Source organism: Plectropomus leopardus, chromosome 2, assembly GCF_008729295.1.
Source record: "Plectropomus leopardus isolate mb chromosome 2, YSFRI_Pleo_2.0, whole genome shotgun sequence".
NCBI classification, from domain to species: domain Eukaryota; kingdom Metazoa; phylum Chordata; class Actinopteri; order Perciformes; family Serranidae; genus Plectropomus; species Plectropomus leopardus.
This window is the reverse complement of record NC_056464.1, coordinates 4,906,820-4,925,351: the sequence shown is the minus strand read 5'-3', so window position 1 is coordinate 4,925,351 and position 18,532 is coordinate 4,906,820. Positions and strand designations below refer to the sequence as shown.

At 38.9% G+C, this 18,532-nt stretch overlaps 1 protein-coding gene across 3 annotated transcripts in view; it reads right to left on the bottom strand.

Moving 5' to 3' along the window:
• fhit (fragile histidine triad diadenosine triphosphatase) overlaps positions 1 to 18,532 on the bottom strand; it is a 401,046-nt gene that overhangs the window by 240,225 nt on the left and 142,289 nt on the right. For all 3 annotated transcript variants that reach the window (XM_042498823.1, XM_042498840.1, XM_042498834.1), the window contains exon 4: positions 7,402 to 7,527. In XM_042498823.1, the coding sequence (XP_042354757.1) occupies positions 7,402 to 7,507 (106 nt within the window). In that variant the 5' untranslated portion in view covers positions 7,508 to 7,527. The remainder of the gene's footprint in view (positions 1 to 7,401; positions 7,528 to 18,532) is intronic.

Genomic DNA, 18,532 nt, shown 5'->3' with positions numbered 1-18,532 from the left:
GATTGCGCTCTGTTCAATATTCAATAAAAGTCTGCTTATTAGACATTTAGTGTATAAAGTTACAACTTCACCCAATGGTTGCAGTATAAGAAAGGTCAGGGAGGTCACCAAAAACATTAGGATACATCCTCCAGGTGTCATAAATATTACTTTCAAACAATATTGTTTTTTCGATATCACCAGAGACCAGGTGCCACGTTATAGAAATAACCTTTTTCATTTGAGTCAAACATCAGGCATTCTGTTGGATAAATTTCCCGTTATTATTTCAGGTGTCCATAAATTATGCTCTGACCCAAAGGTTGAGAAACTAGCGTGATATATAATTACATGTGCATCATAGGTAGAGCTGAAAGGCTTCCGTACAGCATAGCTAATGCTGAACCCATGGCTGCTTCATTATCCACCTGCTCTCAGTCCTTCTATGCCTCTTCTACATTAACATACACATTTGCATACTGTAAACAAACACCACAGGGTCACGTCAAGGCCCCCGTTGACGAAATATGTTTCATTTATTTATTTATTTGTTAAGTCTTTCATCTCACAGATGCACAGAATCATTCAAGCATCCCTAATTTCAAGGGAATCTTATTAAACAGTGTTCTATGATGGCATTACAGACGGCAGGGTGCATGGACAGATGTAAAATATGTTAAATGTGAGTCCAAGTTGGACAAGAATATAAATGAGATCACAACACGTAAAAGTTTTATATTAATCTCACCTATTAGCAGTCTTATTCCAAAAATGTAACTGAATTGTATGAGTGACTTTTGATTTGTGCAGTGTGTGGCTTTACAGTTTAGAGGTTAAGCTCAACTGTGTTTGAATCTTTGTAGTTTGGGCTACCAAAGGTGTGGAAGCTGCTCAAGGGGACTTCATCTTACACTGTGTCTTATGCTGCTGCAGTGTATAACAGAGCAGCAGCCATGCGCTGGAGTAATCTGATTACTGTACATGAAAAAGTCAGTGATCAGACTCCTCTTAAACCCCTGCCCTTATCCTGGAAGAATTTTCTTAACTCAAGTGTATTGGATGGATGGATGAATTGAGGGAGAAATTAGTGAATGGATGGATGGATGGACTGAGGGAGAAATGGATGGATGGATGGATAGACGGATGGATGGATGGATTGAGGTAGAAATGAGTGAATGGATGGATGATGGATAGATTGGGGAAGAAATGGATGGATGGATGGATGGATGGATGGATGGATGGGTGGATGATGGATTGATTGAAGGAGAAATGGATGGATGGATTGAGGGAGAAATGGATGGATGGATGGATGGATGGATGGATGGATGGATGGATTGACTGAAGAAGAAATGGATGGATGGATTGAGGGAGAAATGAATGGATTGATTGGGGAAGAAATGGATGGATGGAGAAATGGATGGATGGATTGAAGGAGAAATGGATGGATGGATTGAGGGAGAAATGGGTGAATGGACGGACGGACGGACAGCCAGGCGGATGGATGGATGGATGGATGGATGGATGGATGGATAGATGGATAGATAGACAGATAGACAGATATATATATAGATCAGGACCACGGACAGCGCATGTGTGCTACACTTACAGCCCTCCTCCTAACAAAGAGTGCTGTCCGTGGTTCTGAAACAACAGCTAAACTATGCCATATGTATCTCTGCCATTCATATTGCTGTGTTTTTGCTATTTTTCTATAATTTATAGAAATAATAGATACATGTAGCTTTAACAATTCAATAAATGCAGAGATGAGTATCTGCAGCCAGATGAAAGAATTGAGTGAAGCATGACTTCAGAGGGTCGTATGATATGGTGAATGCTTTGAGATAGGCAGTGTCGATGAGGGCAAGGGGTTGGAGGTATTAATGACCAAGCATGCAGCATTGTTCAATTTCAACCAGGTTTCTATCAAAACAGGATGGGTAGTATGTGTAGAAGAAGTGTGGTAAACTTCCCTCCATCTAACCAGTGCCTAGATATCCTCACTCCTCTGGGGGAAACTCAGCTGAATGACGTAAATTGATGCAAAACAGGTAATTTGTTAGAGTTTCACTGGCTCTTGGTGCTGCTGCTCAAACTACAAACTACAGGCTGTACGTCAGCATTTTTGGATTAGTTGGCACCTGTGCCACCACTGCAGACACAGAGAGTATACAGCTGATCTAGAAACAGACCCGCTCCTCTTTCTGCCCCGAAATTCAGTCAAACAGAAAAACTAGGCAGGGCTAATTGACTATAAACTGAGATTCTATCACTGCATTGCCTTTCTCTCTCCTAAAATGTTTTTACAAACACATTTTAGTGCCCTGTTTATCTGCAATAGAGAGATTTTGTGAACAGGGAGAGGCACCATACTGGAGGCTGAAGATCCTCTTACAGTGTTGCATATTTCTCTCCTCAACGGTTTTCAAAAACACATTCACCATTTTATTGTACTATGAAATGGTTTCTTTCCTGCCGGTTGCCATTGATTCACACAAGTGAATTTGCATTACATTATCCACCAGTGAAAGAGTTTATTCTGGTGTGGCACAATGCATTCTGGTAGTTGCAGGTTTTCTATCTCTTGAGCAAAAGAGTCCTTTTTTTCTGTTTTCTCTGGTCATGTAGCAGCAATTTAAATAGTAGTTGCATCTTTGTACCATTATCTACCATAATTGCCTTTGGCTCTAAAAGGGGTTTATTTTCACACTGAATGAGAAATAGTTTCTGGTGTTTGTTTGCTTGACTCCCACAACATGTTTTTTTTTTTTTTTTTTTTTTTTTTTTTACATTTTTGGACAGTCAACAGGCGACTGTAGCCCACAGTTATTTTGACTTTTAAAAAGGTTGGACTGCAGTGTGGCATCTTTCCTCTGACCTGCTCTGTGTCACTGCATGTATACTGTATGTGTACTTAAATTTTTATGTGTATCTTATCTAAGTGGGAAGCACTTTGTAACTGTATGTTGTTAAAAAGTGATAAACAAATACAAGTATTAATACTATTATTATTACTGTTATGCATAAAGATTCACCAGAATGCAGGAAATGTGTTTGACAGTATTGACAGTATTTCCTGGGCGACAACCCCAAGAGCCCCTGCTTAATATTTTTTGTTAAATACGTATACACACACACACACACACACACACACACACACACACATATATATATATATATATATATATATATATATATATATATATATATATAAAATGTTTACTGACATATTTTATGTCCTAGAACAAAATCCAACTGATTTCTGGGTTTTAGGACTCATTCCTGGGACACTCTTTATATCTGGTGTCTACAAATCAAGCAGTAATGACAACTTTTAAGAGAAATGTGATGAAATAATGCAAACATATGGCTTCAGGGTGGAGGTGTGCACAGCAGAGCAGGGGAGGAGGTCTCCTCAGTCCAAAGTTAATCTCAGCTTGGAGGAGTTGTGCGCTGCGAGAGCAGCACTTCAGAAGTTGAGCACAAAGCCAAGAACTGATTATCATTCTAGAGAGAGAATAAGCACATTATTCTAACAAATCAGCAGTGGAAATCATGCTAATTAATTCAAGATTTATTTTTTTTTTTTTTTCGCTCAGGCTGGTTAACAACAATGATTAATAGACAAAAGTTTTGTTTTTTTTTTCGCTGGCAAGAGTCTACAAGGATTCATGACCTCCTTCTCCTACTGCGTGACACTCTTGCCTATTTTAAAGGTAAACTAAACATCTGCGTTGTGTTTACGTATGAAAACATGACCAAATAACATGAACCAAAAAAACTGAAAGCAAACAATCGTGCACAGGCCTGTGTAACCTTCAGCTGCCTTTCCCATTGTCTATCATGTGTGTTTTTATGGTAAACAGCTGGTTTTATATATATATATATATATATATATATATATATACATATATATATATATATAAAGCCTTCACATCAAGGTCGGGTCCACTTCAGCATCTGTTGCCAGGCAACCACAGAAGGCTTTAGGAAGTGCTCCATTGAGCAGCAAATGTTCAAGTCAAGTCAGAGAGAAACAATGAAACAGATATTGACTGTGAAAGACAGAGACTGATTATACCACAGATCAGCAGCGGGGACTCTGCCGTGTTCAGCATGTTATGTTTTCTGTTTATTTACAACACTAATGATGGGGAACGGACAGCGAGACACAGCGGAGGTAATTTCAATGTTCAGATGTTAATTAAACTGCAATGCTGTGGTATTGAAACCTGCATTAACCCTCTGAAGCAGCTCAGCAGCTTCTCAGTTTACACTCCCCCCAACTACAGGCATATTGTCTCTACAAGACTCATCAAAAGAAGCCATGAATTGTTCCAGTAAATTCTCAATCAGTGGTCAAGGTTTTTATTTATTTGTACTGCAGAGAGGACCAGGTATTCATTTAAAACAAGCTCCGAGACAAGACTTCATTTTCACAGTTTCCTTTGTTTTATATTTTAATATTTATCTTAGCACAACAGATGACCCTGCTGCTTTGAATCTAATCTAAAAGAAGTACTGTTTTTACTTTTTTTTTCAAGCTACTGTCAATAAAACATAATAACATCACTCAAAACAAGGCCGAACAGAAGGAACTGGAATTATTGGTGAATAAAAGCAATATCTTTGCTAAAATACATAAATTAAATTAAATTAAAATGTAATGAAATACAGACACACAACAAAGACACAAAAGATAATTTCCATTGAACCGTTTGCTAACACATCAGCCATGGATATTCAATAAGTTTTCAGCCCTTTTATAAAAAAAAAATCTAATCGGTTCATTGTTAAGTCCAAGCAGACTTTTTTGCCAAATATGAAGAAATTCCCTCAATGCATTTGTGAGTTGTCGGATTCATGAGAGTTAAACTTATGCAAGTTCACAGTGACCTTTGATGACCAAAGTCTAATCACTTCATCACTGAGTCCAAGTGGATGTTTGTGCCAAATTCTAAAGAATTCCTTTGAGTCGGTCTTGAGATATTGCATTCATTAAAATGGGACAGACGAACAGACTTGAAACCCGAACACAAAATGCGTCCGGCTTCGACTAATGCTGGCTCAGAGGCATAAAATTTTTTTTGAAAATAAATTAAATTAAATGACTTGTGTCAAAGAGTAAATGCAGCCATTTCCACTATCTTGCTCTGTCCACAAGCACAATAGTTCACGCCTGACCACACTGAACTGTAACACTGGGTGTCAGACTTAAAGCTTTCAACACATGAGCTCAGCTCTGAAACAATACATGCATTTTAAAAAATGCATGTGCACACTGCTACAACAAGGGAAGTTGTGTGGGAAGAAAATACTGCCGTCCACTTAAAGAGCAGAAACAAAGAGAACACAAAAAGCCTACAAGCTTGAGAATGGCCCAATATGAAGCCCTAAAGTTATCATATCCTGTGACCAACCAAAATATAACATGCAATTCAGAGTCACCCTTTCCTTTTAAAACACACCTTCAATGTGTACTGTAGAGCTACTTGTGATGGAAAAAGTTTTGTTTCGTCCTTTTCGGTCATGAAATACCAATGTTTGTTTACTGAATACATCTGATTGCGTTGTTTTTTTTTGCAAAAATGTTATTTTGTTCTTCTGTTTTATGTGACATGTATGAATAAAGATCTAACTATTTCCATATGGTATACAGAGTATGCCCTGAATCTTCCACATAAGGATATGCATGTCTTTAGGTTTGGACAGAAACGCCACCGGAGAAAAGGTAGAAAAGTTCATTTTTGGTGTTTTTTGCTGTCCAGTCTTATTGAAAACACGCATGGAGCAGTACAGAGACAAAACCAGAACCAAAATGCACTGCAACAAATAAGTTATAGCATGCTACCAATGATAGCCTGCTAAACACGCTACTGAACTCTTCACTTGTATAAATAGGGCTGAATTACACTCATCAATCTGTTGTCTGCTAATTCATTGTTATGCTCACTTCCTGCAGCACAGTGCAAAAGGTATGATGGAAATCTGCAGCAAAAGTTTAATTTTTTTCAACCTAATCTGGGCAAATACAGTACAGCTACTAGCCAATTGACTCCTTTGTTTGTCCTTTTTTATTAATACCTCCCCAACTAGCTCCAGCGAGCCTGCTGGGTGATGTGTTTGAGTGGTGGGTTTGCTAAGTTCCACAAGCTCTCTTTAGCTCTTTTTAGCTCTTTTGGTCAAAGAAATACGTAAAACAACTCCATAAAATGCTTCACCCATATTAACTCAATAACAATAGCCACAAACTTACCTTTTAGTCCAGAGCAGCAGTTTCTAGAAATTGTGCAGCGCTATGCATGCACCATGCAAAAGCAACATTTTAGATTCACTTCTACTTACAAATCAAGTCAATCCATTCACATTCCATTCATTAGAGTTGCTCAAAAACAATGATTCGTTCGTGAATCCAACATCACTAAAAGCCAAACTTTTTTACAACTGTTTCTCCCAGACCTTTAAACCTTAAGTCACACACACCAGTCGGTCACATACATTAATATTCTCTCCCCTTGTCTTTTTGTGGATGTACAGCAGAAAGTACATCAACTTAAGCCTTTGAAAGCTGGATCAACACCAGTTTTCTTGTGCTGCATCTAGGTGCCTTACAAACATTTAAACCTTTGAAATGTGGGAAAATATTATTTGAATTTGATATGATATGAATTTGATTTCTTTCAAAAACACGAGCAAACATGGCAATCAGCAACTCAAGATGAAATGTTCCCTTTTTTAAATTTCAGGTAATTTTCATTTACATTTTTATTAATTTCTTGCTAATTTTTGGGTTTTGGGGTTTTATACAGCAGAAATGGCACATTTTTTTTGCCATTTGTGCTGTATAAAACCTTGCTGTGACCCCAGAAAAAAAAATAGACTACAACAACAAATAAACACAAATATCCCATCTGACTCAGTATTGCTTTAAAGTACACTCCAGAAAAGATTAGTTACTCCAAACTCAAGTCGATTTAGTTTCAGTCAGAAAGCACTTCATGGCTCTATGATACAGTGACGTGTGACCCTGACTTATCTGAATATCTGCGAAACCTTGAAAGCTCCTCGCTCTGAGGTTGAAAAAACTGATTCGAAATGTTGTCAAGATCATACTGTATTTGTTTCAGCCATGACTGAAGGCTGCATGGGGATCATGAAGATTTTAACAAGTTAGAAAAAAAGAGGAAAAAAAATCTGCATGGAAACTTCTTCATTTTACTTCTTTATCTCTTGATCCATCTCTATCCATAATATCTAATCAAGCTAATGCATAAGTGCAACAAAGTGACCTTTCATTCCCAGTCTCAGAGGGTCCATCAGCTGTTCAAATGTACACACACACACACACACACACACACACACACACTTCATCCCACGAACAGAGCTGAGCTCAGCAAGCACACCTCCCACCTGAAAGGATACGTCCGGGTACCACAGGCTTCCTGTTGACCAGAGCGAAGGACAGCTCCGTCTGCAGGAACACCGCCGAGGCCTTGATGAGATGCTGTCCGAAGCGTAGGGTCAACATGTCCCACAGACTCACAGGGCCTGGAAGAGACGCAGAGACAGCAGGTGGTCAGTAATAATCAGACTGAGTGAGGATTCCATTCATTGCAAGTACAGCTGGAGGCCCTCGCTCAGTGATATTACAGACATTTTTTTCACTTGATTAGGATCTGATTTGGTAAAGGTTATTCTGCAACATCATAATAATACGGAGTACTAATGAGAATAATACATATATTTATACAAATAAACCAAACAGAGTTACAATAAAATAATAATAATACAAAAAATTACACAAAAACATAAAATGATTTTTTTAAAAAAACAGTTGTAAATGGCAAGTACAACGCTTAAAGAAAAAACAAGTCTTTCCTATAGCAAAATAATTCAAGGAAATAAGGAAAAAAAGTTCAAAAAAACAATGTTTATAATTATATTAGTTTCATATTTATCAGTATGTAACAGAAAAAAATATAATAAAATGCATAAAATTAAAACATATTTATTATTTGATTTATATTTTAAGCAGTTTTTAGGTAATTTTCTTTTTTGTTTGGATTTTTGTTTTTTTGTTGTTTTTTTTGTTTGTTTGTTTTTGGAGATTTTTTCAAACTGTTTTACTAATTTCTTGCAAATTTTTGGACCTTATTCTTATTAAGTTGCTTGCTTGCTATTTTTGAAAGAAAGCAAACCAATTTGCTCTGGTTTCATAGGGTTAATGTAACTGTAAAGCTAACTGAAAAGCTTTAAAGACCTGGTGCTGCTTTGCCCTCTGGTTCAGCTTCCTCCTCCTTGTAGGTCTGCATCACTGCAGACGCTGTTCCAAACCACTGGTCCATCGCACACTTTATTTTACCCTCACATGTGAACAAGACCCTGAAATACTTAAACTTCTTCGCTTGGGGCAGTAACTCTCCGCCAACCCAGAGGGGGGCATCCCCTGTTTTCCGGCAGAGCACCATGGCCTCAGCCTTGGTCTCAGTCTGGTCGAATGCTTTGTTAATTAACTCAAGCAGCAGTTAAGAATGGAAGCATGTCTGGCTAAACAGGGCTTATTTAAAAGGTAAAAGGCTCAGCATGAGAGCTGCTGAAGGGCACAGCAGAACATTGTTAAAAACCCCGATCTCCTCCCAAATCCTTTTCAAAAAAAGTATTATCAATTTCTCAAACAGTGTTCAAGGTTTGACAGCCACACAAATTATGGCTCTATGTTTTATAACAAAATATGACCTTGGTATTGAAAATGTCAATGGCATCAATCTCACTAACTAAAGCAAAAGACGGAGAAATGCAATAATAAGCAGGCCGGAGATATTGAATCAATTGGATAAGTAGAGCTCATGGTTTTCCTTTCATTCAGGTAATAATCACAGCAAAAATGAAAGGAAAAAAAAACATTATTGTGTGGAACAGTTTTTCTCTGGGTGACACTCCGCTATGGCAGAGAGATGGATCCATCTTATCGGACCATGTCCAAGATAGAAAGATGGTGTCACATCTGACAAACTCCTCCATCAACTGTTACACGCTTGACATCCTGCTGAGAGAAACGATTATTGCCGCCGCATAACTTACTGGGGAGCCGAACTCTCCACAAACACATTCTGTTTCATGAAAATGAGAATTCAGATAGTAAAACCCTGCTGATAATAACAAAGGAAATCACTTGAAAACAGGATGGATTAGAAAACTGCACATACACTATATACTAATGGTGAAGAGCTGGGTTTTCATATGTACTGATGTTTCTCATATGCTACTCTTAAGATATCTACTTTTTTTTCTGTGCTAACATTACACGTGTGCGTGTGTGTGTGGGCGGGGCTTCTGGGCTTTTTAACCCATGCTGCCCATTTATTTATTACTACACGTACAGGTTGTTTCCCTTTAACCTGCTAGTGCTAACTTTCTGGGTCGGTGCTAAAATTACACCGGGGCTTTTGGGGTCCCCAAGGGTTTTTCAAGGGTTATGTATATGCAGGGACAATGTTGGGCAATGACAAAGTAAATGTAACTTTAGTCTGCTGTTACTTGTTACACAGACAACCTTATGTAATAAAATAACAGTTACTCAGTGTTAGTGATTATAAAGGGGTTACATCCGAATTATTTCAACATGTTCTCATTCCAAACTGTCACAAATCGTCGATTTGCAGTGGATTTCTGCATCTACATATTATGCTCTAGGTATCCTTCTGCATCCGCTGTTGATGTTCTGTGATGTCACTAACATGAAGTCGCTACTATGATGTCGCTACCGTGATGTCACTACCGTGATAACAACAAATGCAAATGCTGTCAGGGATGGTTAGATAAGGTGTAGAAATTCAGACAGAAAGCAAACACCAGACTCCCACATGGAAGTCCAAGATGGTTGGATCCATCCACCGCCCCAACCATCCACTCTACAGGGGCCACATGCTCCTTATATCACATTGGTACTGGCAGCATTTCAAATTGACACCGTCCAGCTGCATATCATGCGGAAGTGACAGTTTCTGTCTGGCCATGTTATCAGCTGATGCCGCCTGTTCGCATATCATGCTCCTGAGGCAGACGTCTGGCAATCCAGCCACGTACAATAATACTGCAACCAATTCTGTCAGGCCGTGTTCTCAGCCAATGCCACCAAGTGACATATCATACTGCCATGGTTGTAGGCTTTGGCCGCCGGGATCTTACACCGAAAGCACTGCAACACCTGCGGTATTCGACAACTTTGGAATGAGCACTGGCTGGTAGGATGGCTTACACAGAGCTGTGTAAACACATAGGCTCCATTCATTTGGCAGTATGCGCTCAAATTTTAAGCCTTGTTTTTGATTAGTCTTTTATTAATTTGTAAAGGCTCTCATCTACCAATTAAAATCTCTGCACGCTGCTCTAAGCAGAAACACAGCATGTGATCAATAACGGGTGATTTAATTGTCTATCCATTATGTCACCACATGAAGCAATGCCCTTTTTCCTACTATGCTACTTCACCTCGTCAAGTGTTGATGGACCCAGAGTCCAGAGTTTGACAGACCCATCCACCCATCCTCCCACCTGCCTTATGGGGATATTTATGCACCTTAAAATACGCCATTGCCGGTAGTTCAGTCCAGCAGCCTGTCATAACACCGAAACTTCTTCTGTCTGGTCGCGTTACCAACAAATGCCACCAGGAGGCGTATCATATATTTGTGAAAGGTGGTTTTTGGCATTGGGATCTTGCGCTGAAATCACTGCGAGAGTGGCAACATTTCACAAATGAAAACAGGCTGAACTGCCACCACATGCGGTGGCTCTTTATCTGGTTTAAAATAGTCATGTTTCACTCAAATAAATTTACAAAATAATCAGTTTTTTTTCTTTGGGCTTAGAACCGAGTGCATTTTAATTCCACCGAGCACAACAAATTACTTGAGAGTCCTGGGGGGGGGGGGGGGGGGATTTCGAGGGTGGGGCAAGATCGTTTGGCACATTACCATGACCAATTTAATTACACCTAATGACTGTGAGAGGATATCCCTCTTTCTGAATCGTGCGCGTAACTTACTGTAATGGGGTTAAATGACGCCTAAGCGATTACACGGCTCCCTCTTGGTGGGCTGCGTGGCCTGAGCAAGGCAGAGCTGGAGTGACACAGGAGGAGGAGGAGGAGATGAAGGAGGAGGACGAGGACGAGGAGGAGGAGGAGGAGGAGGAGGAGGAGGAGGAGGAAGGCTGGGGCCTGGAGATAATCACAGCTCCATGCATGCTCCTTCCTTCCTCCCATCTCTCTCCCTCTCTATTCTCCTACCTGAGAGCTGATCAGCCACCACAGAGAGAGATGGAGAGAGAGGGAGAGGGGGAGAGCCACGGGTGAATTTGGATTTGGTCCCAGAAGACTCATCCACAAACTCTCTCACCAGCTGTCTCTCCTGCATTAGCATTCCAAATGCACTCTGACAATTCCACAATTAAGAACTAGAATGCTGCAATTAGTTCACTGCGTGGAGAGATGACCCAATTAGTGTTTACTTTACACAGATTTTATCACCTTCAATTTGTAAATGCCAACAGCCTTTTCAGCTACAAAAGCAAAACTGAGTTCTTCCTTTTATTGAGCACGCTTGCAGCACAGGCCGTAACTCCCGCTGAGGACACAGAGGTCGTGTCTCTGTGTTTGTTTCCTAGGGATTTAAATGTTTTACTGATCTGAAGGCAACAGTTCACAGTTTGTTGTAAAATCAAATGTGGAAAGAGCCTGCTAGGGTAATTATAAGTCATTAAATAAACTTTTATTATGAAATTTAGACATATAATACCCCACTTTCTGTGGTGTTTGGCCATGGTTGTTTGCATGGTAAATTAATCATGGATTACATTCGCTAATGGGCCTCATAAAAGAGTCCCTAAGATCACACTGTCATGCTTTTAACCTAAGCAGAAACCTCCAGGGTTGAAAAATTAAGCACCAAAAACAGCCACTTGAGGCTGGCTCCAAAAGTGAGCCAAACACCACAGACGTTATCACTATTATATTAGATTCTCCATTCATAACAACTGAACACCGGATTAATTTATATAGAAGTTTCTATTAACACTTTATACTACATACTGCAACAACAACTGGCAGACAAATCTCTTACCCAGTATCTGTAGAGAGTGGACAGAATGCACAGACTGACTGTCTCCATATTACATTTAAAAATTTGATGTAAGTCCATCAAGGTGTTCTTGAGATATCATGTTCAGGAGAATGGGAGGATGGACAACCTGAAAACATAATGCCTCTGGCCACAGCTAACGCCTGAATGGAGGCATAAAAAATATATATTTAAATATATTTTTTGTAATTTTTGTTTTTAATGGAAATTGAGGTTTTTAATTTTGGCTTGGGCCCAAGACTGCTGTTGTGGTTTGGGCTCGGGTCAGGCTTGGACAGAAACTATGCAGTTTCATGTGGGTTCAGGCCTGGATTTTTCAGCCTCTTCAAAATGATGGTCAAAATTTGCCATCTTAAAACATTACATACAATAATCATCCGAGACACCCACAGCTCCTCTGCGATCCCCATCCCCCCAGCTGAGCCTGCCAACCTGGACGATTCAGTGCACATGCCTGCCTCTGAACATCTGACATTTTCACAAACATCAAACAGAACCTGGCAACAGCAAAGATGACATTTGCAATGTACAATTTTTTTTCCTCAGCTATCAATGATAGTCCACTGGCAGTAGATTTTTGCCTGTGCACCTTGTTGTATTTAGCCATTTCACCAACCTTAGAAGGTGGTTGTATGGTCCAATCAAACAAACTATGCCATCAAAACTCTAGAAACATTGCTCTCAGTGAACTCTGAAATAGCTGCACTCCTTTTAAGATTATTTATAACTATAGTCCTCCTTAACCATCAGTCATTGGTCAATATGGTGTTTTTGGTTCTTTGGCTTGACCCCTGCCGAGCCCAGAATTCAAATCAATCACCAGCCCACACCGTTTACACTGCTGACCAGTAAATGGTCATTGATTATAACACTGGGGCTTTGGTCAGATTGGAGCCAGGTTTTCAGAACCATTGACTCCCAGTGTCATGGTGTAAAAAGAAAGTGTAAAAATGGAGATGCAGTACTTTCACCTCTAAGAGAGACACTCTGGGGGATCCCAGGTCCTGTAAGTCTTACATCATTTGGGTGAAGGGAAGGTGAGTTGTGATTCTAATCAAATAAATGCTGTCACAAAAAACTTCCATCAAGTACAGCCATTCAGACTGTCACTGTGTCCTAAAAATGGTGCTTTCTTTTAACCTGTTTACGGGAAAAATCAACTTCTTTCAAGAATTTGTAAGTAAAATAAGTAGTAGTGTCACTCAAATAAGTAATTTGAGTGACACTACTTCAGTGATATACCATTTGTCTACTGCATGACCTTAACAAAACAACGTATAAAGGTATTGACAGCTTTGGGACAAGTTCTTGGGACTGAATCTGGGGACAGCTCAGGGGGTGATGCTAAATCCAAATTCTAGGTACTTTCCAAGGTTGCAGACAGTGCTGATGATTGTGAGTGGTCAAAAAAATGTGAAGACACACCACAACAACTTTAAAGAAGTATTTCACTGATATAAAGAGGGGCCTTACATAAAACTAGAATGTCTTTGCAGTAGAGACACAAATACTTTTGAAATTGGTGCTACACGACCAGAGATAACAGAAACACTCCCGTTAATGGGTGACATAATGTAAACAGGATTCTGTCAGGTAGTGTAATATAGGTAGTGTTTTGGTAAGCAGTAAAAAATAATGATATGAACAGTAGCAGCACTGCTGTGTGCAGGGCTGTTTTCAGATACCACAGGCACAGTTTGACTAAATCCTGTGAGAGTGTGTGCAGCCCGGCTGCTTTGACTTGACGAACTGTAAGCCTGAGGGCAACCTCAATTACATGTGTGGCTGGTGTAAATGGCAGCCACCCACAGCTGTAATTTCAAATTGCTTTTCACCACACAGATTCCTACAACACACAAGTTTAACTTCACCTCCTCTGGTAATAAATACACAGGAATATATTTGATATATAACTGTAAGCATGCCCATGCACACATACACACATAAACATTCCTATAATACACACAGAGGACTATGAATCAAAAGTGACCAAGTGTGGACCTCTGTTACAGGTTGTGAAATGCTATAATATCACTGCAAAGCTTTTTACTGTTAAAGAATTTCCCAAGACACACACACACACACACCAAAGGTCTTTCCCTGTTTAGCATAAACATCACCACATAAGTGCACTGTATAGTTTTAGCAAGTTGAACAGAAATATAGGAAACCAATTGCATTGAAAAAAAAAGGAAATAAAACTGTTAATCTTAATTTTTTTTTATTTATAACAGATTCACTTTATATCTAATTGTTAAGTTTATATAAAATTTAATTATATGTACTTGTTTTTGTGAAGTTTAGTAATTACACCAATCTTTCTAAGTTTCTATGTATGCAACTTTAGTAAAACATATTTTGTAATCTGCCGTCATAAGCAAGTTAAATCAGATGAACATGATTTTTTGAAGCTGCTAACACTTATAAAAGAACAAGGTAATCCCGCTTGTCAGTTTTAAGTTGCAACATCACAAAATTAACACTCAGCTTTAAAGTAAACAAAAATTAAAAGGCTTCAGTCCAAGACTGTTTTAAGTGAAACCAACTTATCAGATTTTACAGTGTAACGCATGTCTGATTTTATCCATAAAGGGATCTTTTTACACCAAACGCAAATACTTTGTACAAAATATATTGCACCTCAATTAAAGAATTATCCTTTCTAACTTAACCAAGATGGCAACTACCAAAATGGCCAACTCCAGGCCACATAATGGTCTGTCAACGTCAATGTCCATGTCTACTTTTATACAGCTTATGTACACCATTCCCACAAAAAAATCAGCTGTTTATCTGTACAGTATATTGCTTTGCTAGTACAACTGTTGTTGAAGTCCTGACTCTTTACTTAAAGTCAGATAGGTCTTGTTACTGATCCAAAACAAATACTGACAGGAAAAGCCAGATTCACCAACGAAGTGCAGGGCAAACATGCACTGTGCTTTCATACAGTTTGCACTCACAATCTGTGTGTATTTAGGATCTGATTAAGACAGCAGCTTATTATGCAGAGGGACACTCAGAGCAAAGGAGAGTTTATTGGCACAGTTTGGGGGATTCGTTTTTTAGATCATTAAGTTTGGATGATAGATAAATGTTGGCTTGTTTCTTGAAGACCATAGTTCAACTTCACCTACTCAGAAAATCATGCCACTGTATATACAAGGTTTGAGAGTAACGGAAAGCAAATAACGGTGTAATGTATGTAAAATACAAAACAGAAGTAGCTACATTCCATTACAATTATAGCTTAAACTGTGGGTTGTTCTGAATGCAGTCACTGTGTTTAAATTAGATTAGTTAAAGGGATTATTTTATCTGTTTACTCGCTCAAACACCTTGTCCAAACTGAATGCAAACAACACTTTCATTGTATTGTTTTCTATTTTATGTTTTAACTTGTCCCGGGCACCACAACACTGCCGTTTTGAGTTGAACATTTGTGGGTCACCCTGTTTGTAATTATTTCTGCCACTTGCTTTGAAGGCTCTAAAATGGATGCAGAAGGCTTCATACATTAAGTTTAAATACAATTATTTACACAACACCATGTGATTTAAATACAAAAACCAAAATAGGATGGCTGACACGAGAATCCCATACAAAATATGTATACCATCTTAGTTTAGCAGGTTAGCATGCAAACATTAAGCAAATTGTATTGAACAAAAAGCATGATAAAGGCTGATGGAAATGTCAGTTTTGCAGGTATTTGGTTTTATCGGGCAGTCTGAGAAACCTTACTAGAAGATAATGCAATTTTTCAATGTCGGTCAATGTCAATACATTATAAAGCAGTAAGTTGTTAAAAACTTACGTACTTATGTAGTTATGCAATGACATAACACCTCTTGTAGTTCCTGCTGCATCATGCCCGAGGGAGCCAAACAGCCAAAAAAAAGAATTTTCATTGCAGTATTGTGAAATATAGTTTTTTTCGAATCATCTGAAATACCACCTCATGCAAGCATAAAAATGTTCCTATTAGCATTAGTTTCAATTTGCAAAAGTGTTAATGGAAACCTGCCTACTGTCTCTATCTCTCTTTTTAAAAACATTTGCAAGCCGCTTTATCATGGAGACAAGATGACGCCAGTGTGTCTGGCACGCCGTCTAACGCTGGCAATTTGTGTGTTTGTTCTGTTTTTGGTGTCTGTCATGAGGACCATAAACTCTTTGCTGGTGTATGATCACCAGGAGGTATTAAAAATCAAAACCACTGCAAACTTTCTGGCAAAGTATGGCCAGGGTGAACACAAAACTTTTCTTCCTCCGCTCTTAGCGGATGTCCCCGCAGACCTTTTCCGTGCTAGGGCTCATTTTCCCCGGAGGCGTAGACGCAGAGGAACGTGCAGTGGTCGGCTAGTCACCCTTAAAGCCTCCTAAATATAACAATGACTTTATGAAACACCTGTCTGATTTCTTGGCTGGTATTATGACAAACTATGACAGGATTTTGTGTGTTGGTGATTTTAACCTGAATGTCTGCTGTCCTAAGCCACTGGCTAAAATTATTTTTAGATTTGATTGGACCCACACAAGAACATCGACACACGTTAGACCTCGTTTTATCACAATTTGCCTATTTTAAATGTTCAGGTATGTGACGCTCTGTCATAGTTTTAAACCCTGTGCTCCTGTGCGCCACTGCCGCATGCTGAAACCTTCCACCGCTGCTCAGTTTTCCTCTGCGTTTATTATTGCAAATCAGCTTGACACAAGGCTCTCTGCCTACCTTAACACTGAGAAATTGACTACAACCTTTCTTTCCACCTGTGCCAGCACTCTTGACACTGTTGCTCCTCTAAAAGTGATGCACCCCAGACCCGAATCTGAGCCGTGGCTCAATGATACGACCTGTGCAGCCAGGCGTGAGTGCTGGAGAGCTGAGCACAGGTGTAAAAAAGATAAGCTTCATGTGTCTTACGAAATTCTGAAAAAAAGCTGGAGAAAATATCAGAGAACTGTCAAAGCAGAAAAACATTCTATTTTTCTGATATCATTTTCCAAAATTTCAATAAACCACGTGTTCTTTTTAAAACTATTGATTTGATTTTAAATACTCCCCAGTCCACCTGTCTGGAAGTTTCGTCTCAAGTCTGTGAAGGTTTTCTCTGCTATTTTATTGATAAGGTTGCAACCATCAGAACTCATATCTTATCTACCTCTTTTGAACCTTCCATAGCCGTCACTTGCTTAACTGTCTTAAATCGGTTCAAGCCTGTGTCGCTTCCATCTCACAAAAATTGTCACTCAACTTAAACTCTCATCCTGCCCCACAGACGTTGTTCCTCCTCACCTCTTTAAAAAAATATATAATAGCAGTCTTGCTTCAGGTGTTGTCCCAACATATTTTAAAAAAGCAGTTGTGGAACCCCTGTTAAAGAAACCAAATCTGGACATTTCGGTTCTATCAAATTATAGACCTATCTCAAAGCTTCCAGTTACATCAGTTAAAACCAGTTTTTATCATCTGAGGATTTTATCTAAAATTAAATCTGTTGTATATTTTAATGATTTTGAGCGCTTGATTCATGCTTTTATCTTGACCTGTTTGTACTACTGTAATGCACTTTACACTGGCATTAACTAGGCCTCCCTTGCTCGCTTACAGTTAGTCCAAAATGCGGCTCCTCATCTTTTAACAGGACACATTACCCCCATTCTCGCCTCCCTCCACTGGCTCTCTGTCCATTTTAGAATTAATTTTAAGATTTTACTGTTTCTTTTTAAGTCATTAAATGGTCTGGCGCCTCAGTACATCTCTGATCTCATACACATCTACACCCCCTCAAAAGCGTTGAGGTCCACTTATGCTGCGTCATCCCAAAAAGCAGACAAAAGACCAGGGGTGGCTGTGCTCTTTCAGTGGTAGCTCCTAAACTGTGGAATGAGCTACCAACCCATGTCAAAATGGCCTCCACCCTAGATACTTATAAATCTTGTCTTAAAACACATTTTTATTCCTTGGCTTTTAATTCAGCAGGAGAGTTGTGTGATCGCTGTTTGTCTATTACTATTTCTAAATCACTGGTTATTGTTTTGTGTTTTATGTATTTCTTAGTGCTCTTATATGCTTTTTATTTTACTGTGTTTTTATATATTTATTTTAACATTTGAATATTAGCAGCACTTTGGTAACCTTGTTTTTAAAATGTGCTATATAAATAAAATGGATTGGATTGGATCGGATCATTGCTGCGGTGCTCAGTCCATGGTTTCCATTATCCAAGTATTAACAGTAAACAACTGTCGCTCTAAATCCATTCAATTTGTACTTCTGTTATAACAAACCAGGTACCTATCAGATGGTTGGGTACTTTTTTTTTTTTTTTTTTTTTTTTTTTTTAATTCTACCTATAAGACATCAAGATACAATAATCCATTGCAATCAATCAGGTGAAATCATCATT